Source organism: Anabrus simplex, chromosome 2 (assembly GCF_040414725.1).
Source record: "Anabrus simplex isolate iqAnaSimp1 chromosome 2, ASM4041472v1, whole genome shotgun sequence".
NCBI classification, from domain to species: domain Eukaryota; kingdom Metazoa; phylum Arthropoda; class Insecta; order Orthoptera; family Tettigoniidae; genus Anabrus; species Anabrus simplex.
Genome location: NC_090266.1, coordinates 1,172,203,012 through 1,172,230,871, shown reverse-complemented (window position 1 = coordinate 1,172,230,871; position 27,860 = coordinate 1,172,203,012). Strand labels below are relative to the sequence as shown.

General features: G+C 40.7%; 1 protein-coding gene across 1 annotated transcript in view; it reads left to right on the top strand.

Moving 5' to 3' along the window:
• The window catches only part of rut (rutabaga), a 1,268,721-nt gene that overhangs the window by 939,234 nt on the left and 301,627 nt on the right, over window positions 1–27,860 (top strand). Inside the window, exon 9 of the mRNA XM_068226417.1 lies at window positions 18,425–18,536. Coding sequence (XP_068082518.1) covers window positions 18,425–18,536 — 112 coding nt within the window. The remainder of the gene's footprint in view (window positions 1–18,424; window positions 18,537–27,860) is intronic.

The following is a 27,860-nucleotide window of genomic DNA, read 5'->3' as shown; positions in this document are numbered from 1 at the left end:
CAGATTTAAGGAATACGTCGTAATTACACTCAAAGTGTTGAAGGTACAGTCAAGTGAAACAGTGTTAAATTGTTAAATGTCCGGTCAAGAAGAACTCAAATTCATGCCTAGTTTCTTTCAGTTGCAATGTCATAATTTCATATTCTCATCTGTTTTATCGCAATAAGACTCACTATTTTTATATATTATTTAAAGAATATATTTTGTTCTATCAAATGCATTTATAGTATTATTTCAATGACAGAATTAGATAACCTCAAATTTAATGGGGAAACCGAACGCCAATCTCCTTTTCCCAGAACTTATATGGTATGTTGTCAAAAGTAAGCTTATTTCCCCATACCCTGTTAGTATTAAACATTTTCAACGTATACCCGGGAGCACTCCTTTAATATCTGCAGAAAACGACGGAAGTATTCTCTTGCAAGTAAAGTCAGTGGATGGAGGGAGGACGTACACTGCGTTTCATTTGAAAAAACAGTAGTCGCAGTGTCTACGAATATTCCGTGTCCATTTTGCTAAATATTTATCTACAATCTAGTCCCGCAAGCTTGACCTAATGTGGAAAAGAGGGTTTCGAGTTGTACGGGATAAGGGGTGGGTTATTCCTCCATCAGCGGCCCTGGTTAAGATTAGTTGCAAGACGTAGATACCGTACTGTTTCTCTTCTGCATAAAAGACTGCAAACGGGTAGACCAGATTACCTCAGAATAGATTTCAGCTACAGGGAGTATAATTTAAGACTTCGTACTTATGCTCACAGGCCGCGAGAATCCCGAAGTGAGCAAAATATGGCTTGTACCAAGCTTGGCTGACGCAGCAATTCGCTAGTAACTATTGGGGTTTTAAGGTGTGTTGTGAGGTTATTATCGCGATGGTTAAGTATACTACAGGGCATAGAATATCTTTGGTCGAGTGTTACTAGCACAAGAAGAAGAAACCAGTTAAAAGCTGCCTTCGAAATTTCTGTTGACAGTTTCCCGATTCTACAGTACCATTAAAACGTTACGTGCAACAACTCGTTCACAAATGGCGTAGTACTGATTCCGTAAAAACAAACAGCGAAGGAGAACAATTCTCACACAGGAGAGGTTAGAAGATAAGCAGGCATGACTGCAAGTTAGTTCACGTAAATCGCTTCCGACAGTAGCTCAAGAAACTGATATGTCACATTCGTCAGCACGTAATGCAAAATGTATATATAACTGGACTCATTCAGTGGAGAGTTCAGTTTCACTTACCATCTCATTTATTTATTTATTTAGGACATGAATATAGCTTGTGAGTTCAGTTACATTTCTATAGGTATAATCATGCCGCTTCTTTCAGACGATTGTCTGCTCGCCATTGCGGACTATGGAACACGATCCTTGTACATCCACACTCATCACAGTAGTACGTATCACAAGGAATTTGTACCGGGAACCATACGTTCCTGGAATTCTATCCTACCGAGCGAGTTGGCCGTGCGGTTAGGGCCTCGCAGCTGTGAAATTGCATCCGGGAGATAGTGAGTTCGAACCCCACTGTCGGCAGCCTTGAAGATGGTTTTCCGTAGTTTCCCATTTTCACACCAGGCAAATGCTGTGGTTGTACCCTAATTAAGGCCACGGCCTCTTCCTTCCCACTTCTAGGCCTTTCCTGTCCCACCGTTGCCATAAGACATATGTGTCGGTGCTACGTAAAGCCAATTGTAAAAAAAAAAAAAAAAAAAAAAAAAAAAAAGAAGGAATTCTATCCAGGCTGAAATCCAAGAGATAAGGAACCTAAAGCTATTCAGAAGAGAGTCCTGGAATTTGTATCTACATTGAGGTTAATGAAACTAACAAGCACCGTCAAAAGTTTGATTGAATATGTAATGTAAAGTTAGTAATATTATAGTTTTCAAGATTTAGTTTTTAATTATAGTAAATACTGTATATTCGCTTAATAATTTTAAAGTGACGTTTTATGACAATTTAAGTTTAATTTAAAAGACATTGTATGTTAACCTTAAATTATATTAAATTTATTTTTAATGTTAAGTAGGTGTAATGCTCAGTGTATTGTTTATGCAGGTGTAAAATTATATGGCTTTGCCCCGCTGTGTACAGAAAGACATAAAACAAAATAAAATAAAATAATTAAACCTCTCTCGGGACCATTGGGGGTGTGAAGTTCGGTAGTGTTGCATTACTGGAAGCCGTACCGGATTACTCATGAAGTAAAAAGTAGGCTACCGCCTGTCGGCCCCGCGCTGCTAGGGGCCCCAAGACAGCAGATCAACTTTAGATTTCATATATTAAATTGTGGCCGTGTGAACTGCGGATAAGTTTACGAAGAAATTTTCGAGTAGTTTCCGAATTGCAAAGGCGAGATGAGTTTCTGATACCTGACGCCTATTACCATAGTTGACACATAGGGATGTCCCTAGCAAACAGTTTTACGGTCCAAATTTCATTCGGTGTCGTACAGCCTCATATTTTAAAACAAAATAAAATCAATATCCGAATGTCATGACAGCATTGAGGACTTATACGAGTCTCGTTACAACAAATGCTTCTGCTGAACGGACGGTTTTCAACTAAAACTACTTAAGGGTTGTTGTCATCGAACTCCATTGACACAAGAATGACTAAATTCTCTTGTCCTTATTTGTACTGAATACGAAACCTTGCAAAAAATAAGACTTTGGAGATAATCTTGATTATTTCACAGAGCGAATATATTCATTGCTTAATTCACAGTAGACCAAGATCAGAAACAGGTTCACAATTGAGACTGTGAAAGGTGTAGTGTGTTTGCAGTTTAACTTCAAAAATGTCAATTGAACAGTGGCGTCGCATGCTTAAAATCTGTGGGTGTTCACACAGAGCTGACAGTAGATTTTAAAAATCCGATGTATAGGCGTATGTTGCTATCAGTCGGTCAGTAGGTTAACAGGAGCTCAGCTAGTCTATATTGTGTTGCCTCTTTGGTTCATTAAAAAATATATTACAGGTGTGACTGTCAACAGTGCCATGCGGTTAGTTAACCTCAACAGCTCTGTGCATTAATCACTGCCAAGGACTATGCGATACGTGCTGCCATCTTTGGGATTTGAAAGAACTTTTAGACCAGGCATTGGAAGCGGGTCAGTGGTCCGTAATACACTTCCTGCCCGATATGAAGCAGCATTGCCCCTACGTAGTTCAAAACGGGATTGTGGTCGGCTGGCGTGGCGCGTGATTCAACTGGAAATCGAAAGTGAATCGGTCCTTACAACTTCATAAATACGTTCTCAACGTACAGAAATCTTGTTCCCATCATACAATATCGAGTAAATTTCAAGTTTGGGATTACTAGGGTGTTTACGTGCTCGTGTGATTTGTAAGGCCTGACGCCCGTGCAGTTACATCCAGTTTCACCACTATTTGTTGAAGAACAAAATACTTTCACAAAAGATTTCATCTTCAGAAAAGTACGAATGGGACTGGGGAAAAAAGCATTAATGACAAAGGCCAAATGTCTGTGATAAAAGTGAAGCCGATAAAAGTGATTAAGGTTTAGTGGTTCCATCAGCAGACTGTGCCCTTTTTTTTCAGGTTGGTGGTCCTCTTTTCTTAGGTTGTTTATACGGCATGCCTGTATTTGAAGCCTAATGCGGCCCTTGTAAGGCAGACCCTCCGACGTGGAGAGCCTCATGTAGGCTCATTCTTGTTAACTTTGTTATGGACACAGCCATTAACGATATTTTTGTTTTTTATCCGGTTGACAGTAACTCCTCGTTGAGTGGTGCGAGTCATACTGGTTATGACCGAAGCGGACATGTTTAATGCTGTTAAATACTGGAGCTCAGCTAAAAGAGTTACCGTCATCGCCACGTTAATTGACGCCCGTCTCTCGCTGATGCACGCATGAATAGGAAACACAGTCGGTACTCCTGAAGCTCTTTTCAGCGGATGAATAGACGTTAGATTATTATACGTCCTGATATTGAGTATGGTTCGTCCATTATTGGAATATGAAAACAGTGTTTGGGATCCTCACCAAGAATACCTAATAAAAGAAATAGATAGTGTGCAGAGGAAAGCAGCAAGATTTGTAACACGGGATTTCAGGAGTATGAGTAGTGTATCAGAAATGTTGAAGAAACTAGGGTGGGAAACTTTAAGTAAGAGAAGGGAGAAAACTAGACTTATAGGATTATATAGAGCCTATACAGGAGAAGAAGCATGGGGAGATATCCGTGAGAGGCTTCAGTTGGAAAATAATTACATCGGCAGGACTGACCACAAATATAAACTTAGAAGGAATTTTAGCAGAAGCGATTGGGGTAAATTTTCATTCATTGGGAAGGGTGTGAAGGAGTGGAACAGTTTACCAGGGGTAGTGTTTGATCCTTTTCCAAAATCTGTACAGATATTCAAAAAGAGAATAAACAGCAACAGAGAAAATAAATGAAATGTTCGAGGGCATTCGACCAGTGCAGGTTATTGTAAATAAAGAATGTGTGTGAATAAATTAATTCCATCCCCTGGTCTAAGGAGTTTGGACAGCCAAAGTAGGGGACTGCCTGTAGGGGTGAAGTACAGTGGGAACTTCGAGGGCCCTGGGACCGCTACGGTAGCTGTGAAGGCCCTTCAGGAACTCTGAAAAGTGGTGCCAAAAGGGGGCTCTGGTTAAGACGCTATGCTACTTAGGTTCCAGAATGGGTAAAGAAAAGAAAAAGTAGATAAATGCAATGCAAATTTTAATCTTATACCAGTTGTATAGTATCATTTGAAGTAATTCCACATACTGTATATCATTTGACTATATTTGTAAGTTTTACAGGAGATATTATAAGTAGAATTTTGTAAACAATGAAAATTTATTAAGGATGACCTGTGTGTTTAATAGAAAAAATTGTTAGCGTAAATTATATAATATTGTATTATAGGAAATTTTTTTTCTCTTGTTAATTTAATATTTAGTGCTTGACAATAATGTATTTTAGTGTACCATTTGCCACCGAGGTAGACACCTAATTTGCAAATAAAGAGATTTTGATTTGTTTTGATTTTGGATCATTTTCACGTTATATTTGACAGGGTAGTGTGTGAGTTTACGTACGGCAGTAATTGATCTTCACGCAGAAGTAGGGCTAGACGCTCGGATTGTTACTTTACCAAACACCAACAGTACAAAATCACAGAAAATGCTGAAAACGTTTCTTAGTAGGCAAAGTAGAGGTCTCCAGACTACGAAAAACGTACAATTAAGCCATTTAATCAATTGAGCCGAAAGTCGAAAGGCTAAAGGGCCCAGGAAGGTTTCAAATTGACTCTTGGATAGCTCTATCAAATTAAAGACAAATTTCGAAAATAGCTTCCGGACTAAATGCAGTTCCGGAAGAAAAGCCTAAAATTTCTCGTTTTCTTTTGGTTCAAATCCTAGCCAAATTAACTTATTTACATAATTCCTTTTTGTAACGTGTTCCTTGGTTCAATACCCTCAGGCGGTTTTTAAAAAATGTCCACACCGAATGTAGTTATAATGGCTTAACTGAAACTCTGCATTGATACACATTAGCGCTCGTAGTGGCGGTTAAGTGAAACAATGCATTGACTCACATTAGCGCTCGTAGTGGCGGTTAAGTGAAACAATGCATTGATTCACATTAGCGCTCGTAGTGGCGGCTAAGTGAAACAATGCATTGACTCACATTAGCGCTCGTAGTGGCGGTTAAGTGAAACAATGCATTGACTCACATTAGCGCTCGTAGTGGTAGAAAAAGGCAAACTGCTAATCTAATTTACCGGATAACGATTATTATGTAAAGCATTGTATTTTTTTTTTTTTTTTTTTGGGAATAAAGAATATGTTCTCATACTTAATTATATTTTGTTTACCTAAAATTCGTAGCTCATATCCCTAGGATGTTTTGAACATTGAGTTGCTTGCCTGAAGGGCTAGAACTGTGGATTGTTTTAACAAGCTCCTTTACGTCGCACCGACACATAGGTTTTCTGGCGACGAAGGGATAGGAAAGGGCTACGAGTGAGAAAGAAGTGGCCGTTGCTATAATTAAGGTAGAGCCCCAGCATTTGCCTGGTGTGAAAATGGAAAACCATTTTCAGGGCTGCCGACAGTGGGGTTTGAACCCACTACCTCCTGAATGCAAGCTCACAGCCGCTAGCCCCTAAGCGCACGGCCAACTCGCTTGGTCAGAAAAAGATTTCAATTTTCCTGGAATATCTTAGTTGAACCATCCACAGTTTGTTAAATGTCCTTCGTCCGAGTTTGGCCATGTCTAGAAGTTGCCGTGGGGCCAGTGATCTTAGATGTCAGGCCCCGTTAAACAACAAGCATCATAATCATCATCATCATCATCATCATCAGTTGCCGAAGTATCGAATATGTCACTGGCAAATGATGCCGGTCTACCATGCGAAGAAAACAGTCTCCTCAGGAAGGCGCGTGATGGCCGAGTGGCAATGTCACTAGCTTCTCACCAAAGCCGCCGCAGTTCGAATCCAGGCCAATGCATGCGGGATTTTTTTGAAATGAAAAGTAATTTCCAAGTGGTTCGGATTCCACATAAAACGGCTAGTTTGCTTTATCTCTCCAGGCAGCTAAAATAGACTAGAGCCTACCTGTACATAAGGTACGTAGACAACGACAGTGGTCTTCTGCAATATGTTTCTGTTCGTTCAGAATGCTTTGAATGGAAGGATAACTGACATCGCGGGAAATTTGCTTTGAAAATCCATGTATATGTCATGTAAAAAAGAAATGCTTGTAACTTTTTGTGTGTTCGATCCCTTCGAAGTCCGATGGAATCTCGCCGTGATTATACGAGGCAGTCTTACGAAAGTTGACTTACTTCCATGTATAAGAAATCTTCTTGGGAGACATTTTACTACTTACACTTAGACATTTCTGACGTTAGGAATACTTGTTTTTATTCCCACGATGCTTGTAACTTGAAGTGGCATGGTGACAACGGGTTCTTAGCTCAGTCTGCCATTCCTTCTACCTACTTGTGCCTACTGTTTCCTATTTCAACTCCTTTGATGAAATCTAGTTGTCCACTCCTGACGGCTTTAGGTTCCGGAGGCTAACGGAGATTTTAATTTTGTCGCCTTACATGACTCTTCTTACTATCTCTAGTCAATCCTCATTCTTCGTGGAGCGCGCAGCTGTGAGCTCGCATCCGGGAGATAGTGAGTTCGAACCCCACTGTCGGCAGCCCTGAAGATGGTTTTCCGTGGTTTCCCATTTTCACACCAGACAACTATGCTGGGGCTGTACCTTAATTAAGGTCACGGCCGCTTCCTTCCAATTTCTAGGCCTTCCCCGTCCCATCGTCGCCGTAAGACCTATCTGTGTCGGTGCGACGTAAAGCAATTAGCAAAAAAAAAAAAAAATTCTTCGTGGTGTCAGACCACTTCTCCTTTCTCGTATGGTTAACGTTAAGAAGCAGATAATCTCGTGTTTTCCTCTTGAAAATGCAATCATTACAATCTCTATTATTACTATTATTATTATTTTAGTCGAAACTGGTTATAACGACTCCGAAGAAAATATCAATTAACGGTCGTTACAGGCGATGGTCGCACAAATCGGTCTTCATTTTACTCCTAAAAATGTCATATCTGTAAGTTTTAGGCTGCACGCTTTCATCGTTAATTAACAGAATAAAGTTATAACTTTAAGAAACATACATGAAATGAGTACTGTATTTGCAATACAGTATTTGTGGAGTTTGACTAAGAGGAATTTTTCTTCTAATGTTTCCACAGTGCGTACAGCAATAATATGCCAGCGAAATACTGTATAAAGTAATAAGTGAGGAAAGAAATAGCAACGATGCAAATTGATCAGTAATGTTGCACACGGTCTTGGCTAATAAATGAGATGTTCTCTCTGACCTTCCAAATAGTAGAAATCGTTGAGTGTGCTACAATATTCCTACGCAATAATGACGTTTATTTTCCCATTTTGTAATCGTCGTATTATCTGTGACTTTTCTTCAATATCAAATACTTCCCCTTATTTGCTACATCTTCACAGCGATCCTTGCCTTGACTATTTAACAGACAGACTGATTTGAAATCTAAAATCTACTGAAAATAAGAGTGTGAAAATAATCTTTACATTGTTGTCAACAATCCCCAAATGCGTAACAAACAAAAATCAGTATTGGACGTTTTAGTCGATACATTTCCCGAAAATGCGATAAAAATGCGCCGTTTTAAACGATAGGGCCTATGTCGTAATAACCGATATAGAATTTAGACGAGACCGTTAGAATTCGCTGTTATATCCAATACGTCGTTAAAAGCGATGTCTCAATATACGGCTTCGGCTGTGTTATTATTATTATTATTATTATTATTATTATTATTATTATTATTATTATTATTATTGCTAGTGGCATTACGTCGCACCGACACAGATAGGTATTATGGTGACGATGTGATAGGAAAGGCCTAGGAGTGGGAAGGAAGCGGCCGTGGCCGTAATTAAGGTACAACCCCAGCATTTGCCTGGTGTGAAAATGGGAAACCACGGAAAACCATCTTGTGGGATTCGAACCCACTATCTCCCGAATGCAAGCTCACAGCCACGCGCCCCTAACCGCACGGCTAACTCGCCCGGTATTATTATTATTATTATTATTATTATTATTATTATTATTATTATCATTATTATTATTATTATTAGGGGCGTGATTAGCTCATTGGCTTCGCTACTAGCTTTCCATCCGGATAACTGAGGTTCCAATCCCAGTCAATCTCGGGTTGGAATTTTCACTTGAAATTTCGCGTTGATCAGGAAGGCTATGCGGACTTCAACCCCTGGCCACAACCAGAAATGAACCAGGTGTTTCCAGCAACCCCAGGAATACTTTCGGCAAGCTGAAGAAAGTCTATTATTATTATTATTATTATTATTATTATTATTATTATTATTATTATTATTATTATTATTATTATTATTATTATAATATACCGTTCTGCGAAATTAATTCCCGACTTAGATAAATAGATTCTCTCTTCTTCAAATTGTAATTTAGAAATGTTTTTCGTGGGTGATGTCTGTATTAATTGGTAGCTAGAAATCTGAGGGAAGGACCTTCGGCCTTGAAAAAGGGGTCATCCCATTAATTTGTCTGGAAATGAAATGGGAGCCTGTGCTAAATATGTTTGGGAATGACCGACATAAGTTTGTGTTAGGAGTTTGAACACTCCTAGCTACAGCACCCTAATAAAATTACGTTTTCTTTTTAAATTTTACGTCCCGCTAGCTACAGTAGAGGTAGGCTAACCTTCTGGCGGTGAAATTTTATGGCATCATTAGTCATAACTTTCTGGTTCATTCGTTTAGTTTTATCAACATATTTATTAGGTTTAGAAAACGTGACACGCAATTACCAGCAAGTTATGTAAACAGTACGATGCAGACTCCCACAAATGTAAACAGACTGACTGGCAAATGAATGGCGCTGGTACGAAGCCAAAAGATAGTAAGTAGATGGGGAAAGGCTCCTCGTATCTGACCGATGTCCTCCGGTCGTTTGTACCCAATTACTGCGCCGGATTTCTTAAATTATATTTTACATATAGAAGGGTAGTTTTTTTTAAAAATTTCATGCGAGATCATCAGATTTTCTTATGGAGAAATCTTTGATCGTTTTACATTCTCTAGCAAACCACTCTTTCGTACATTTAAATAGGGTATTTCAAGGAGAACCCGACTCCAGAATTCTCTTCTTTAACAGGACAGACAAAATAACTATTTCTCTACTAAACTCGAGTAGAATCCTAATATTTGAAACTTTTGCTGGAAATATGATGCATATACACATACTTCCACAAATAAATCACTTCATTAGAACTTACCAACTTTTTTTTCTACAGCCAAATGGGAGTTGAATTTAGACCTTTGTTGAATTATCCAGACTGAAAAATCATGAATACGTTTTCAAACTTCACATAAAATATCTACTTCACCAATTTCCTATTGAAATTGTAAGTTCAGATAAAAGTCATGTTTTGACAATCAAATCAGGCCGACTCTTATAGATTGGTAGTTGCATTTTGTCAGATTTAAGTTGTAACGCTGTTCATTTTGAATATTCCTATACCATCTAAGTTTCCAACGATCCCGGAGTTGAGAGCTATTACAGGTAAATCACTTGCATAAACAAAGGCTGTAGGCACACTGCTTCAAGTCACATCCATATTCAATCATACGGGCCCGCCTGCCAAAATAAAAAATTGGACCTCCTCAAATAAAATGTAAAACCTATAAATAACTAATATACGTTTAATTACAGCGGGTAGAAGTACTGCATTATATTGTCAAGTTAAATAAACAAAGGGGTAAATCTCATCCTCCCACTGTTGTCACCCATGACGTCACAACCGGCCGATCCTGGACTTATACCACTTATTGGTTTCATTTTTCAGTAACTGAACTCTGTAGCCGATACGGAAGTCTCAGTTATAATCATTTATTCGATTACAACACCAAAAAGTAGGACCAAAATTAACTCGCAAACTGTTCAAATAAAGTTTGAAACGGTCAAACCACACAAATGATAAGCCTTGTCTATTATTAACTTCGTGCAGAGAGATCTCGTTTGCAAATGAGTTCACTGATTGTTACTATACCAACTTCTTATTGGCATTATACATTGTTGGCGAATAACTGTGTGACAGAAGTTAAGTGTTCAGCAAAATGTGTGCATAATACGATCTCTGGTGCACTGCACATCAAGAAAGTGTCATTTTCGAACTAAAATGTGGTATATTGGTATCAATGTTCATTGCTATAATTATTTTTAAATAATTTGCGGCAGGTCATTTGTGAGGGGCGTGTCACGGTGTTGCGAGAGACGGCGAGCTGTGTTGTGTTACACTCAACACAATTATAATGACTGCCCCTGGATTCAACCAAATAGCAATTTCCTTATGTGCATATTGTAAAAACGAATTATTTCGACTGATTTCACAAAACCGCCATGACAATTTCTGTACACAGTGATATTAGACTAGATATTATTTTGCGAGGAGTCTGCGGGGCCCGTTAAAGGTCCGGGCCCGCCTGGTTTCCAGGCCCTAACGTTACGCCCTTGTATGTAATAATAGTAATAATAATAATAATAATAATAATAATAATAACTATAAAATCCACATCAGATTCACATCGGTGGTTCTTGAGATTAACGCCCCTCGCCCCACACACACATACTGTGAACTTTACATATTTTATTTATTTATTTATTTAATTTATTTAAATTATTTATTTATTTATTTATTTATTTATTTATTTATTTATTTATTTATTTATTTATTTATTTATTTATTTATTTATTTATTTATTTATTTATTTATTTATTTATTTATTTATTTATTTATTTATTTATTTATTTATTTATTTATTTATTCCCTAGCCCCAATTTTATACTTGCCTCCATTAATCACCATCACCTCTCTGGTTTCCTTTGTATTTACGTTATGACTTTAAATAATTATGCCCGTTCTTAAAACTATAGACGTAATAAAAACCAAAATCCCTGCACCACAGGCCAGGAGGGCCATGGCATACAAAGAAAGCGACCGCTGTTCAGCTCAAAGTCCTGCAGATAACGAGATGTCTTGTGGTCGTCATGACGAATACTCTTCGCCACTTTTCTTGGCTTTCTAGACCGGGGCCGCTATCTCATCGTCAGATACCTCTTCAGTTGTAATCCCGTAGGCTGAATGGACCTCGAACCAGCCTTCAGGTCCAGGTAAAAGTCTCCGACCTGGTCGGAAATCGAATCCGGGCCCTGCGGGTATGAGGCAGGCGTGCTATCCCTACACCGCTGGGTGTAGATGTGATCAAGTTCTCGGGAGACAGAATCTAGTATCGACACAACTTCAGAACTTGCGATGACGAGAACAGTCGAGAACATATGCTTTCGGAGCATCTGATGATTACTAAGATTACCTTGATCCTCCTATCCGCGTTAGACGCTGAGGTTGCGGTACTTGCAATCGTATTTTTAGGAACAGTTTGGTAACGCTGAACCGTGTGTATTTTGGAACGCTCTCAGACATAATGGTCGTAGGAGATGCCAAAGGCATGTTCTGTACGTCATTCGGGACAAGGAATGTCGCGATGTACGTCCGTATTGTAAATATACTAGCCGTGTATTAGCGACTACTGTGAATGTAACGAAATACAAGACAAGTACTGCTGGGAATTTTTTATACTGGCCTTCTTAACCGTTTATAATAACCCATGTACCATGATACGATCGAGTAAATTGAACCCGACGAAGATTTTGATTGGCTATTTCTCCAGTTTTCTCACTCGCATCCCAGTTAAAGTTGGAATGGGGGGGGGGGGGGAGGAGGGTACGATCCCTATTTAACATATCGTGAAATATTTCTCAGTCTTTTATTGCTTAATACACCTGCACTCTATATCGTAGACCCCACTAAAAAGTAAGACCTCCGACGTTGCTGTGTGTGTGTGTGTGTGTGTGTGTGTGTGTGTGTTAGTGAGTTAGTTAGTTAGTTATGCTGTTGTTGACAGTGGTCTCAGTCCCTCGGCATTCATCACAATATTAACCCCACAATGTTAACTGAAATAGAATATGCGTATCAAAACACTGTTTATGCTAGACGATGCCGAAATATAATATTATATGCCAGAAAACTGAATATTAATGAGGCTCATTATAGTTCAAGTTTCATTTTCATACAGGTTCTCCACCAATCAGAGTTCAGAAATTCATTATGATGCAACTGTTTGACCATAGCATCGCACCTGCGCTCAACGCACCAGCTTCGCACTTGTTTCCAAAATCAAACATGTCGGTCACACACATTAACATCAATGCACCTTCTACTTCCAGTATTCCATGAAAACATATGACATTGTCAAGGTCTCTGATCCACCCACGGAAAATCAATAATCCAGCGCATGCGCTCTGCGCACTGTTCAGTAAACTCGAGTGTCAAGCGACATCTCGACAGAAATTTATGAATATTTTCAAAATAGTTATAACTATCGTCGAGCGTAAACAGTTGCATGCAACTCGGCCGTAATGGTCATTAAGACACGAGTATGTTTATACAACGAGCTTATAGGCTTGTTGTATACTGTACTATTATATTTCTCCCCTTTAATGTCCATTTGATTATTTTTACTGTTTTTTTAAATTTTGAAACTTGAGTAGAAATGAGTTATCCCACATCGAATTCTTAACATTCTGACTTTGCTATTTGCTTTACGTCATACCGACACAGACAGGTCTGATGGCGACGATGGGATAGGAAAGGCCTAGGAATGGGAAGGAAGCGGCCGTGGCCTTAATTAACGTACAGCCCCAGCATTTTCCTGGTGTGAAAATGGGAAACCACGGGAAACCATCTTAAGGGCTGCCGACAGTGGGGGTCGAACCCACTCTCTCCCGGATGCAAGCTCACAGCTGCGCGACCCTAACCGCACGGCCAACTTCGTTTGCGATCCTATCCTATCGTAGCCATAAAGCCTCTCCGAATTGGTGCCGGCCGATGACCTAGATGTTAGGCCCCTCTACACAACAAGCAGCGAATTGGTGCGGCTTTAAACAAAAAGCTACAAGCAAACTTAATCTGAACTTACACATTTGTAAAGTCAAATAATCCCTCTGTCACCCATTCCCTTGACAACCATTGAATATTAGTGTAGACATAAAGTATATTAACTGAGCGAGTTGGCCGTGCGGTTAGGGACGCGCTGCTCTGAGCTTGTATTCGGGAGATACTGGGTTCGAACCCCACCGTCAGCAGCCCATTTTCACGCCAGACAAATGCTGGGGCTGCACCTAATTAAGGTCACGCCCTCTTCGTTCCCAGTCATAGATCTTTCTTATCCTAGCGTCGCCGAAAACGCGTTAGTGCGTTGGAAAGTGACTAGCCTCCAAGAGCCTTCATAAAATATTTGGGCATGACTTGGTTTTGCTCCTAGATCCCTTATTAGTAAGGCTCGGAAGTTGAGGAAAATTCCTTCTTTTCTCGAGTATCCGAAGACGAGGCCCAACATACTATATGTTCATTCTGGATAATTGTAAGCTAGAAAATGGTGGATTTTATTTTTCCTTTTTTGCCTCTTTCGGCGTTTGTGGCTTATTGGCCCTTTTTAGCGTTTTTAGGTCTTCACGGCTTTTTTGCAATTTCACCTCCTTTGACTACATGTTTACTGCCCATTCTGAATTAGAATCATTAGTTTACCCATCACCTCTTAAACATCTTCTCTTTAGTAAATACACATATTTGAACCATATCTGAAAAGAGAGAAAATGAATTGAAATTAAAAATGAAACTAGTGCTTGAAAACACCAGGGGTATCAAATTAGGTGCATGGTAAGTGAAATATTGAAAGGATAAAATATTGACGTGTGTATTTTTGACGAGGAACACACAATGCAATCACTACTGCTCTGCATTTAGGGTAGTCGCCCAGGTAGCAGATTCCCTATCTGTTGTTTTCCTAGCCTCTTCTTAACTTAAATTATTTCAAAGAAATTGGAAATTTATTTAACATCACCTTTAGTGAGTTATTCTAGTCCCTAACTCCCCTTCCTATAAACGAATATTTTCCCCAGTTTGTCCTCTTGAATGCCAACTTCATCCTCATATTGTAATCTTTCCTACTTTTAAAGACACCACTCAAACTTATTCGTCTACTAATGTCATCCCACGCCATCTCTCCAGTGACAGCTCGGAACATACCACTTAGTCGACCGTCTCGTCTTCTTCCAAGTCTTCCCAGCCCAAACTTTGCAACATTTTTGTAACGCTACTCTTTTGTCGGAAACCACTCAGAACAAATCGAGCTGTTTTCTTTGCATTCTTTTTTCCATTTCTTGAATCAAGTAATCCTCATGAGGGTCCCATACACTGGAACCATACTCTAGTTGGGGTCTTACCAGAGACTTGTATGCCTTCTCCTTTACATCCTTACTGCAACCCCTAAACACCCTCATAACCTCCCTCCCTTTATTCGCAATCCCATTTATGTGATTACCCTAATGAAGTACTTTCCTTGTATTAACACCTAGGTAGGCTACTTACAGTGATCCCCATGAGGAGCTATCACCCCATCAACGTAGTAATTAAAACTGAGAGGACTTTTACTATTTGTGAAACTCTCAACCTGCCGGACGAGTTGGCCGTGAGGTTAGGGCCGCGCGACTGTCAGCTTGCATCCGGGAAATAGTGGGTTCGAATCCCACTGTTGGCAGCCCTGAAGATGGTTTTCCGTGGTTTCCCATTTTCACACCAGGCAAGTGCTGGGGCTGTACCTTAAGGCCACGGACGCTTCCTTCCCACTCCTAGCCCTTTCCTGTCCCATCGTCGCCATAAGACATATCTGTGTCGGTGCGACGTACAGCAACTTGCAAAAAAAAAAAAAAAAAAAAAAAAAAAAAACTCACAACATGGCTTTTAACCCCGTTCATCATACCACTGCCTGCTGTCTATCTCACAACATTATCGAGGCCATTTTGCAGTTGCTCACAATCTTGTAACTTATTTATTACTCTGTACAGAATAACATCATCCGCAAAAAGCCTTATGTCTGATTCCAGTTCTTTACTCATATCATTTATAACATACAGTAAAGGGCCAATAATACTGCATTGAGGAATTTCCCTCTTAATTATTACAGGGCCAGATAAAGCTTCGCCTACTCTAATTCTGAGATCTATTTTCTAGAAATATAGCAACCCATTCAGTCGCTCTTTTGTCTAGTCGAATTGCACTCACTTTTGCCAGTAATCTCCCATGATCCACCCTATCAAATGCCTTCGAAAGGTCAATCGCGATACAGTCCGTTTGACTCCTGAATCCAAGATATCTGCTATAGTTCGCTAGTATCCTACACGTTGAGCTTCAGTGGAATAATATTTCCTAAATACGAACTGTCTTCTATCGAACCAATTATTAATTTCGCGAACATGTCTAATATAATCAGAAAGAATGCTTTCCCAAAGCTTGCACACAATGCATGTCAAACTGACTGGCCTGTAATTTTCGGCTTTATGTCTATAACTCTTTCATTTATACACAGGGGCTACTATAGCAACTCTTCATTAATTTGGTATAGCTCCTTTATGAAAACAATAATCAAATAAGTAGGTACTTCAGATATGAAACTATATCCCAACCCATTGTCTTTCGTATATCTCCAGAAATCTTACAAATTCCAGCCGCTTTTCTAGTTTTCACCTTTTGTATCTTATTGTAAATGTCATTGTTATCATAGGTAAATTTTAATACTTCTTTAGTATTAGTCAGCTCCTCTAATCTTTACATACTGCTGACTGAATACTTCTGAGGTCCGATGACCTTAGATGTTAGGACCCTTTAAACAACAAGCAAGAATACTTCTGCCTTGTGAAGATACTCACATACACACTCCCCTTGTGCATTAATGATTCCTGCAATGTCCTTCTTGGAACCTGTTTCTGCCTTACAGTACCTATACATACCTTTCCACCGGGCGAGTTGGCCGTGCGCGTAGAGGCGCGCGGCTATGAGCTTGCATCCGGGAGATAGTAGGTTCGAATCCCACTATCGGCAGCCCTGAAGATGGTTTTCCGTGGTTTCCCATTTTCACACCAGGCAAATGCTGGGGCTGTACCTTAATTAAGGCCACGGCCGCTTCCTTCCAACTCCTAGGCCTTTCCTATCCCATCGTCGCCATAAGACCTATCTGTGTCGGTGCGACGTAAAGCCGCTAGCATACCTTTCCATTTTTCACTAAAATTTGTATGGCTGCCAATTATGCTTGCCTCATGTTATCCTTAGCTGCCTTCTTTGCTAGATTCAATTTTCTAGTGGTTCCTTCAGTTTCTCCATACTTTCACAGCCATTTCTAACTCTGTTTCTTTCCAACCTGCACCTCCTTCTTAGTCCCTTTATTTCTGTGTTATAATAAAGGGGGTCTTTACCATTCCTTACCACCTTTAAAGGTACAAACCTGTTTTCACATTTCTCAACACTTGCTTTAAACCCATCCTGCTTTATCAGCCATATGGTTCTCCCTAACAGTCCTACTTTTAAGGCGTTTATCACATTTATTTTTAACTACGTCAAAATCAAGTTCGTGATCACTAATACCATGCATTACGTCAGTTTCTTATAGAGCTCCTATGGTTTACCAGCACCACGTCCAGAATATTCTTCCCTCTAGTGGGTTCCATCACTTTCTGAATCAGCTGTCCTTCCCATATTAACTTATTTGCCATTTGTTGGTCATGCTTCCTGTCGTTCGCATTACCTTGCCAATTGGCATTTGGTAAATTGAGATCTCTCGCTACAATCACATTCCTTTCCATTGCGTTTCCCACATAGCTGATTATCTTATCAAATAATTCTGAATCAGCGTCAGCGCTACCCTTCCCGGTCTGTACACTCCACAGACATCAAGTTGCCTATTATCTTTAGAGATGAGGCTTACACCTAGAATTTCATGTTTTGTCATCTTCAACTTTTTCGAAGCTTACAAATTCTTCTTTCACCAGAATGAATACTCCCCCTCTTACCATTCCTGTCCTGTCTACGATACACACTCCACTTTTGTGAGAAAATTTCTGCATCCATTATATCATTTCTCAGCCATGATTAAACTCCTATTACAATATCTGGTAAGTATATATAATTACTTAATTCTATTCCTTTCTTTACAATACTTCTACAGTTCAACACTAACATTTTTGTCATTCCTACTTGACTTCCAGATCCCTGTACCCTTATCACCGCTCTCTAGATCCCACTTGATTCAAGTATGAACCCTTAACCTCGGTTGATGTGGAGAAAAGTTTCTGGGTGTATCGCAACGTGCTGTCTGAGAACAGACGATCCTTTACAGCTAAGAATCTGGAGATGACTCTTGCGCTATATTGCAAAGCCAACTGGGATAATGTTTCTGAATTTCAATTTCTGTAACCCTAGTGTGGTTAAGCCAAATATGATTCTAGTTATACTCATTTCAGTTTATTTCTCCAGGACGTCCAGTGCGGGTTCGCTGAATTCATTATAGGTGGAACAAATATTTCATCCTAAATTCTGGAAGTACTTTGTTAAGAAAACATAAAATTCCTTTGTTAAACAATGTTAATACAAAAATACTGTAGGAAAGATGGATTTCACTCAAATTTTTGTATTGTGTGTTGCATGCCACCATAAATTTGCATTTTTCCTTCATTAAATATGTAATTAAAACTAAAATTATGAATGCGTTTGAATCGCATTTTTACGGATTTTTTGCCAGTTTTCGGTCCTTTTTTTGGATATTTTTAGGCCTTTTTAAATGTGTTTTTTAGGCAATTTATAGGTCTTCAACTTCCGAGCCCTACTTATAAGACACTCACCTTCGACTTTTCATGGGATATTCTTTTTCACATTTTCTAATGTATGTTTCTCAATGATTTCAGCATCCTATTCGCCGACATCGTGGGTTTCACCGTGCTGGCCTCGCAGTGCACTGCGCAGGAGTTGGTTCGCCTCCTTAATGAGCTCTTTGGAAGGTTTGACCAGTTAGCCAATGTGAGTACTGACAATATTGGTTCACCTCATCTTCTAGCCATTACAGTTTTGAATTGATGTGTATATATGAAGTATTCTAGTATTAATGTTGATAAATATTGATAACGCTCATTAATCATTTTTCACTTCACGTTTCTCTTCGGTCATTTTTGTAAGGTGCATAGGCATACGGTATCCTTGGGCATTTGTGGGTGTTATCTTTTGAATAATAACAAACCATGTCCACATAACGTTAAACCGCTTGGGTTTTTCATTGTTTCCTGTTTTCATACGAAGCAAATGCTGGGGTTGTACTTCAGGACTTAGACAGGTAGTAGCCGGGACCTAGCCCTCGTCGCTGTAAATATACCCCTGTTAGTGAAATATTAAACATCTAGCAGACAGGACTGTTCTATCTCACTCGTTAAACAACTGGCAGACAAGGCTGTTCGCTCTCACTAACCGTTAAACAACTGGCAGACAGGACTGTTCGCTCTCACTAACCGTTAAACAACTGGCAGACAGGACTGTTCGCCCTCACTAACCGTTAAACAACTGGCAGACAGGACTGTTCGCCCTCACTAACCGTTAAACAACTGGCAGACAGGACTGTTCCCTCTCACTAACCGTTAAACAACTGGCAGACAGGACTGTTCGCTCTCACTAACCGTTAAACAACTGGCAGACAGGACTGTTCGCTCTCACTAACCGTTAAACAACTGGCAGACAGGACTGTTCGCCCTCACTAACCGTTAAACAACTGGCAGACATGACTGTTCGCTCTCACTAACCGTTAAACAACTGGCAGACAGGACTGTTCGCCCTCACTAACCGTTAAACAACTGGCAGACAGGACTGTTCCCTCTCACTAACCGTTAAACAACTGGCATACAGGACTGTTCGCTCTCACTAACCGTTAAACAACTGGCAGACAGGACTGTTCGCTCTCACTAACCGTTAAACAACTGGCAGACAGGACTGTTCCCTTCAATGATATTGAGTTAAGATTGGGTGACCAGTGTCCCTTATTTTACGGGATTCTTCCTTATTCTAAACTGTCTCGTAGTCCCGGCAAAAATATACGGGACGCACATTGTCCCATTTTTCGTGAACCGTCCCGTATATTTTAAAATACCGTGTTTAAATTTTATTTATCTGACGCTCTGATGTATATTCCCCATTACAGTTTGTTTGGTTGGCACTAAATGTAACAAACGAGCGAGAAAGACGTATATAAAATGTAAAATTGGCAACTTATAATCCTGCATAGTGAACACTGCTTTGACATGGCTGGGGGTCATACGAAAATTTGTATAAAGTGACAAAATTTGTGACAGAATTGATGGCACTTTAGTCGTTACCGTAGGTCTTGCTTACCGAAGATGCTCTGTGGAACGATGCATATAAATCGCTCGTTATCAATATTTCAGTTTAATTTATTGAAAGAGATAAGTTATTCATGAACATTAGCTTTCTGCAAAGGCAAAAGTCTTTCCTGCAACACTTTTTATGTACTGGAGTATCAACAACGCGAACGCTATAAAGTATTTGTTAGTACCTGAACTACGCTCAGTCTCATTGGGAACAGGTGGAAAATATGCCGTAATTCATGCGACCATAAAACCATACCAACCAAATCAACCAAGCCGAAACAGAATTGTTCAAGAAAAACGACTTTTTCGGAAGAAGCATTATCGCTTTAAAACTGAGAACATGCTTTTAACGATAAATGTAAATCTCGTTAAAGAAACGCATGCAGTTTTTCGCCAGTAATTCGATATCGATAGTCCAAACTTAGCTGGTTGACATCGAAGATGAAGAAGAGAGAAAAATGAAATAAGACACACTATCGCTATAGCAGTTCAATAATTTACTTGCCAGGCCAATTACTCACACAGGGCCGATTGTATAAACAATGACCTGTTTTAAACCTTAGAACTCACCTTCCTTCAGCTTATCCCAATTGCGTCTGGGGTCGCAGGAGCCATTTTGGTTTTGGTCGGGAGTAGATATATTGGACAGTTCGGCCGCCGCCGCCGCAGGGCTCCCAGGGGCCCGCTCCTCCTCCCGCGGGAAATTTGAATTTGTAAACAAAGCCACGTGCTTTTTGACAGCTGTCATCGACAACAACGCATCGCTAACCTCACTGCTGCCATCTTGACGGGCCTAAACCTCAGTACTGCCAACTAAACCTTACTAGTGCGAGATTTGAATGGGTAAACAAAGCTACGTGCTCTTTTGACAACCACGTGCTTTTTTGACAGCTGTCATCGACAACAACGCATCACTAACCTCAGTGCTGCCATCTTGACCGGCCTAAACCTCAGTGATGCCAACTTAACCTCACCAGCGCGAGATTTGAATCGGTAAACAAAGCCACGTTTTTTTGACAGCTGTCATCCTCCATCTTTAATCAAGAGAGCACCGTGCTGCCCTCTTTAGCTACATACCTTTGAAATGTGGTGGCGGATAATTTGAAAAATGCTTTTTGACAAGCTGCCATCTTTAATCAACAGAGCACCGTGCTGCTGTCTTTATCGTAGTAGTGGGCAATTCCTTCAGCTGTCATCCGCCATCTTGCATCGCTAACCTTAGTGCTGCACTCTTTAGGTACATACCTTTGAAATGTGGTGGCGGATAATTTGAAAAATTCTATTTGACAGCAGCCATCTTTAATCAACAGAGCACCGTGCTGCCATCTTTAGCTACTACTGTCTTACCTCGGTGCTGCTATCTTTAGCTACTTACCTTTGAAATGTGGTGGTGGATAATTTAATATATTCCACGTGCTTTTTTGACAGCAGTCATATTTATTCAACAGAGTACCGTGCTGTTATCTTTACGGCTACTACACAAGATGGCGGTGGCTGTTATAGCCTCCTCCTCTACCTCCTGTGTTAAGGCATAGCTTTATCGAACAAGTTTAAACATGCATCGGGATAGCTAGAGTAAGCACGTGCTGCAGTGATGACGTCATTGTGCATGTTTAGACTTAATCGTTTTCTTAAGAGTAAGTAGGTGTAAGGAATGCAATAAGTATGCATCATGAAAGCAAGAGTGTGCATGTGTTGCAGCGATGACGTTATTATAGGTGTGCATGTTTAAAACTGTTCGTTGACTAAAAGCTTTAGTCTTCGAGATACAGTGATAGAGAGTGGAGCGCAAACATGACGAAAACATGAGTAGTTGATGTACAAGGCTTTAAAGTAAACGGCAACAAATTTGTGTTTAAAGAGGTGGCTGTGTTAGATTGCAGTGTGTTGTGGGCACCAAAACATGTTAGTTTAGTATTTAGCCCATCTTTCCCTTACTGTTTGCAAACAGATGAAGATAAAAAGCAGACTCAGTGGATCGAAAACAATTTAGGTTTGAAGTGGGAAGAAAAAGGAATACCTTATCGTTTTCTATTTTTAATGATGAATGCACATTTGTCAAGAGCACGTGGCTTTGTTTGCTCTGTTAATTAAAGATGACAGCTTGTCAAAAAATCACGTGGAAATTGCCGCCACCACATTTCAAAGGTATAGCAGCACGATGCTCTGTTGATGAAAGATGGCTGCTGTCAAAAATAATTTTTCAAATTATCCGCCACCACATTTCAAAGGCATGTACCTAAAGAGGGCAGCACGGTGCTCTGTTCATTAAATATGGCTGCTGTCAAAAAGCATTTTTCAAATTATCCGCCACCACATTTCAAAGATAGTAGCTAAAGAGGGCAGCACGGTGTTCTGTTGATTAAAGATGGAGGATGACAGCTGTCAAGAAAAGCACGTGCCTTTGTTTACTGATTCAAATCTCGCGCTAGTAAGGTTTAGTTGGCAGCATTGAGGTTTAGGCACGTCAAGATGGCAGCAATGAGGTTAGCGATGCGTTGTTGTCGATGACAGCTGTCAAAAAGCACGTGGCTTTGTTCACAAATTCAATTTTCCCGCGGGAGGAGGAGCGGGCCCCTGGGAAGGCCCCCCGGGTGGCGGCGGAGGAGCGGGCCCCTGGGAGCCCTGCGGCGGTGGCGGTGGCGGCCGAACTGTCCTATATATCTATTGTCGGGGATTTAAGACAGGGTGCACTTCTTGACGGCATGCGAATATGAAAATCTCAACTCAGAATCGCGCGGGATTCAAACCTCAACCTTCTGGGTGGGAAACCAGCAGTAAAGCCACAGAGCTAATCAGCACCCCACCCCCCCTCTCCCCGGTTTTAAGCTTTAGAAAATGTCTGCTGAAACAACTTCCAAGCTACGCACGATGTTCCATTGTATTAAAGTATTCAGCCGGTGTTTAGCAAGATATCGTTTTAAGTTTCAATTTTGTATCCAAAATGAAAATTGAATTATCTTCCATGCTAATCTTAGCCCGTCGTAACCAATGACATTCGTCGGTCCACGCGGCAAACGTTAGTCAGCTGTCGCCTGTCTTGCTCTTAATACAATATAACTAAAACATGAACACTGTCCACAGATGGGAGCATCGCTTTCTATGGAAATGAAATATCATAATATTATCGAAAGTAAAGCGACGAGGATTATTGATTATAGAGTTGTCGTTAAGGTGAGTGTAGTCTAAATAACAGTGGCAAAGGGAGTAAGAAACTACAGTACTCCGTAACCGAGCGAGTTGCCTGCGACGATGTGGGTGTATATTGTGCATTCGAACCTCATCGTTGGCTGAACGGTCAGCGTACTGGCCTTCGGTTCAGAGGGTCCCGGGTTCGATTCCCGGCCAGGTCGGGGATTTTAACCTTAATTGGTTAATTCCAATGGCACGGGGGCTGGGTGTATGTGTTGTCTTCATCATCATTTCATCCTCGACACGACGCGCAGGTTGCCTACAGGAGTCAGATAGAAAGACCTGCACCTGGCGAGCCGAACCCGTCCTGGGATATCCCGGCACTAAAAGCCATACGACATTTAATTTCATCAGCAGCCTTCAAGATGTTTCTCTGTAGTTTCCCCCATTTTCATACCAGGCAAATACTGGGACTGTTATTGAAGGCCACGGCTTCTTCCTTCCCATTCCTTGGTCCTTGCCTTATCCTACTTCATCGTTGCCGAAAATCTTACTTGAGCGAGCGTTACGATAATCCGAAGAAAAAACCCCACATACAACCTACTTTCTACTGTCACAATACAGTCAAACCCGTTTGTTGCGATATCGCTTTTTTTTTTCTGCTAGTTGCTTTACGCGCACCGACACAGATAGGTCTTATGGCGACGATGGGACAGGAAAGGGCTAGGACTGGGAAGGAAGCGGTCGTGGCCTTAATTAAGGTACAGCCCCAGCATAGTTGCCTGGTGTAAAAATGGGAAACCACGGAAAACCATCTTCAGGGCTGCCGACAGCAGGGTTCGAACCCACTATCTCTCGAATACTGGATACTGGCCGCACTTAAGCGACTGCAGCTATCGAGCTCGGTGACACGGCTTTTAACGACTTACTGGATATAAATCTAATGGTCCCGTCTGAATTCTAAAAAATCGCTTATTACTACATATAGTATAAAACGACGTGATTTTATCACATTTTCGAAGAAATGTATCGGCTCTAACGTCCAAAGATTTTTTTTTTTTCGTATTTGGGGATTGCTGAAAACAATGTAACGCTTATTATTGGAAACTTCAAATCAGCCCGTCTGTTAAATAGTCAAGGCAAGTGAAGATGTTACAAAAGGAAACTGTTTAATAATGGAGAAAAGTCACACACAATTTGGCAGTTGGAAAACGGGGAAACAAACGTCAACATTGCGAGGGAAATGGGTGTATTACACTGAACGATTTCTACAATTTGGAAGACCAGAGAGAAAATACAACCTCTTTTCGATTATTTAAAAACAATCAAGCGGGCCAGAACATCTGAGCACAAAGATAGTGAAAAATCTTTACTTTGATCGTTTAAGCAGCAAAGAGCAGTTAACCTGTTCAAGTGAAAGCCAATGAAGTTCCTCTCAGTCCCACTACACAAAGATTGTACTGTAAATACAGTACTTATTTCAGTTACGTTTTTTGTAGTTTTAGCTTAATAATATGCAGCCTAAAACTTAGGTATTACATTTTTAGCAACAAACAACAAGACCGGTTTGCGCGACTATCGGCTGTAATGGCCGTTGATTGGCGGTGCCTTCGGAGTCGTTACAACAGATTCCCACTGTATAATATAATCCCTCCCGATTGATGTATATGACAGCCCCGTGACGCTCGGGACAATTGATTCTGATGCGGATGTAGTCGATGGGACCGACTGGACTGGACTGCCCCTTATGTCATGCTCTAGAAAAAAGTCCGTTACATTATCACTTGAAATTTGAAATCGCATTTTAAACTGTACTCCCAGTATATTTCAAATGAATTGCTGCCATCTCACAGCCAGCAACCTACAGGCTAACGCTCCTACGGACTAACCTTTCTCCCCGGAATCGTCTCAACAAAATTATACAGATAAGCTTCATGGTACATAACCCCAAATTATGATTCGCTTCCAAAATTTGAAGTTAAACAGTGTTTAAACATCACCTGTTAAACACCGGCTTTAGAGATTGCCTAAGCGACAAATAACGTCTTCGTAATTTGGCAGCAATATATAGGCATCGTTTAACCGTGAGCATAGTCTATACTCTATACCGTTTATGAAATTGGCCCTGTTGAAGAAGAAGAAGAAGAAGAAGAAGAAGAAGAAGAAGAAGAAGAAGAAGAAGAAGAAGAAGAAGAAGAAGAAGAAGCCAATATGTTTTATTGATGGGCTGAGTGGCTCAGACGGTTGAGGCGCTGGCCTCCTGAACCCAACTTGGCAGGTTCGATCCTGGCTCAGTCCGGTGGTATTTGAAGGTGCTCAAATACGTCAGCCTTGTGTCGGTAGATTTACTGGCACGTAAAACAACCCCTGCGGGACTAAATTCTGGCACATCGGCGTCTCCGAAAACAGTAAAAGTAGTAAGTGGGACGTAAAGCCAATAACATTAAGGTAAGGGTGTATTCTGCCCGAAGGCAGGTCCGAACCTCGGCAGAGGTGTGCCTGAGCCGGAGTTTACGTACGGTAGGGTGGCCATTTCCTTTCCGCTCCTCCATTCCCTTACCCCACCAACAGCGCGTGGCAACCCATCCATATCTTGACCACGCCCATTGTTGCTTAACTTCGGAGATCTCACGGGATCCGGTGTTTCAACACGGTTACGGCCGTTGGCTTGAAAAAAAGAACTGTCTTTTTTAACTTCGAAAATTGTAAAATGGTTGTAGAAAAGCATCAAAATCAAAATTTTGTAAAAGGATATAGGCCTACAGTATTTTTCTAACTAATAGTGCTTACAGTAAAAAGCGTTGAAATTATTATTTTCCGTGACTTCCTAAGCCCATATTTGTTTTCTTTAGATATAAAAAGTCGAAGGTTTTATTTTCACACATACTGTACAATATAGGCAAAGACGTGGCGTGTACTTTACCGTTGTTACTGGCGGGAACAGTACAATAGAAAAGAAAAATAGTTTCTTACGTAATTTATGCCGAATTTATGCCTTTGCTGGCAGGACCTAGTGTTTACAGTGCACTATGTCTTCTGGTATGGGCTAAAGCAATTTTATTACTTTCATTGATCTGTCTCTGTTGGCTTTGACAATATTAAAGTGACTGAGTTATGAGCGATGCTAGTAATGCCATTCCTTGCGCAGCCAGTCCCTGTTATGAATAGTGTGAAAACGTTGCTCATAGGGTCGGTTGGTGCATGCATTTCAGTGGGCTTGGCAGACTGATATGGAATAGGAACTTCGATTTTTCAAAATATCAAAATATTATCTATCCGAAATAGCGAATAAGCAAGCAGGCCTGGTTTGTCTGTATTGCCGAAATCCAAAAGCGGCCACGTTTACGTCGTCAGTGTACTCGTATAATACCGATGCATCAAACGCGGCTTCTGTCGCTTCTCTGCGCGTACCGGGCGAGTTGGCCGTGCGCGTAGAGGCGCGCGGCTGTGAGCTTGCATCCGGGAGATAGTAGGTTCGAATCCCACTATCGGCAGCCCTGAAAATGGTTTTCCGTGGTTTCCCATTTTCACACCAGGCAAATGCTGGGGCTGTACCTTAATTAAGGCCACGGCCGCTTCCTTCCAACTCCTAAGCCTTTCCTATCCCATCGTCGCCATAAGACCTATCTGTGTCGGTGCGACGTAAAGCCCCTAGCAAAAAAAAAAAAAAAAAAGCTTCTCTACGCCATTACGAGAGATCTGTTGCCGCTGCTCTGTGCCGACAAAACGCGAGCCAGCGGGGTGCCTGCGCACAGCGCAACCGCTTACCGTCTGACATTAAATTAAATGTTTCTCTTCGATCGTGGGTTCGAATCCCACCGCCGGAAGCCCTGAGGATGATTTTCCGTGGTTTCCCATTTTCACATCAGGCAAAAACTGGGGCTGCACCTTAATTAAGGTCACGACCATTTCCTTCCCACTCCTAGCCCTTTCCTATCCCATCGTCGCCATAAGACCTATCTCTGTCGGCGTGATGTAAAGCAACTTGTAAAAATATTCTTTAGATTTTTATCATTGTAAATGAATAGATTACGGTTTAATGTACTTGAAAAGACAATTATTATAAGTTAATTCCCTCAAGTAGACATATAATGTAAATACCTAAATAAATAAATTTAAAAAAATAGAATAGAATAAGTTCGCGGCTGGGTCGGGGATTTTAATCGCGTCTGATTAATTCTTTTGACCCAGGGACTGACTTTTTGTGTCTGTCCCAACACTTCTCTCTTCATATTCAGACAACATACTACGCTGCCAAAGACCACAGAAACACGCAATAGTGGAGTTTTTTTATTTTTTTATTTTACAAGTTGCTCTAAGTCGTACTGACACAAATAGGTCTTGACGACGGGATAGTAAAGGGCTAAAAGTGGAAAGGAAGCGGCCATGGCCTTGATCAAGGTACAGTATTTGCCTAGTGTGAAAATGGGAAACCACGGGAAACCATTTTCAGGGTTGCCGACAGTGGGATTCGAACCCACTATCTCCCGAATACTGGATACTGGCCGCACTTACGCGACTGCAGCTATCGAGCTCGATGACACACGCAATAGTGATTACATCCCTACATAGAGGGGTGGCGTCAGGAAGGGCATCCAGCCGTAAAACAGGCCCAAATCCATCTGTGCTACACAGTTCGCAGCCGCGATCCCACAGATGGGGAAAAGCGGTAGAAAAGGATGTAAGCCATTCGGAGGATTTCCCAGGATAATATTAAAATGAACAGATATTTGTGTCAAATTTAGAAATCCTTATTCTGTCTTCTGTTTCCCTTCACACACGTATTATTGAAATACAATTTCACGCTCGTTATTTTTCATGAATTTCGCTGCAGTTTCGC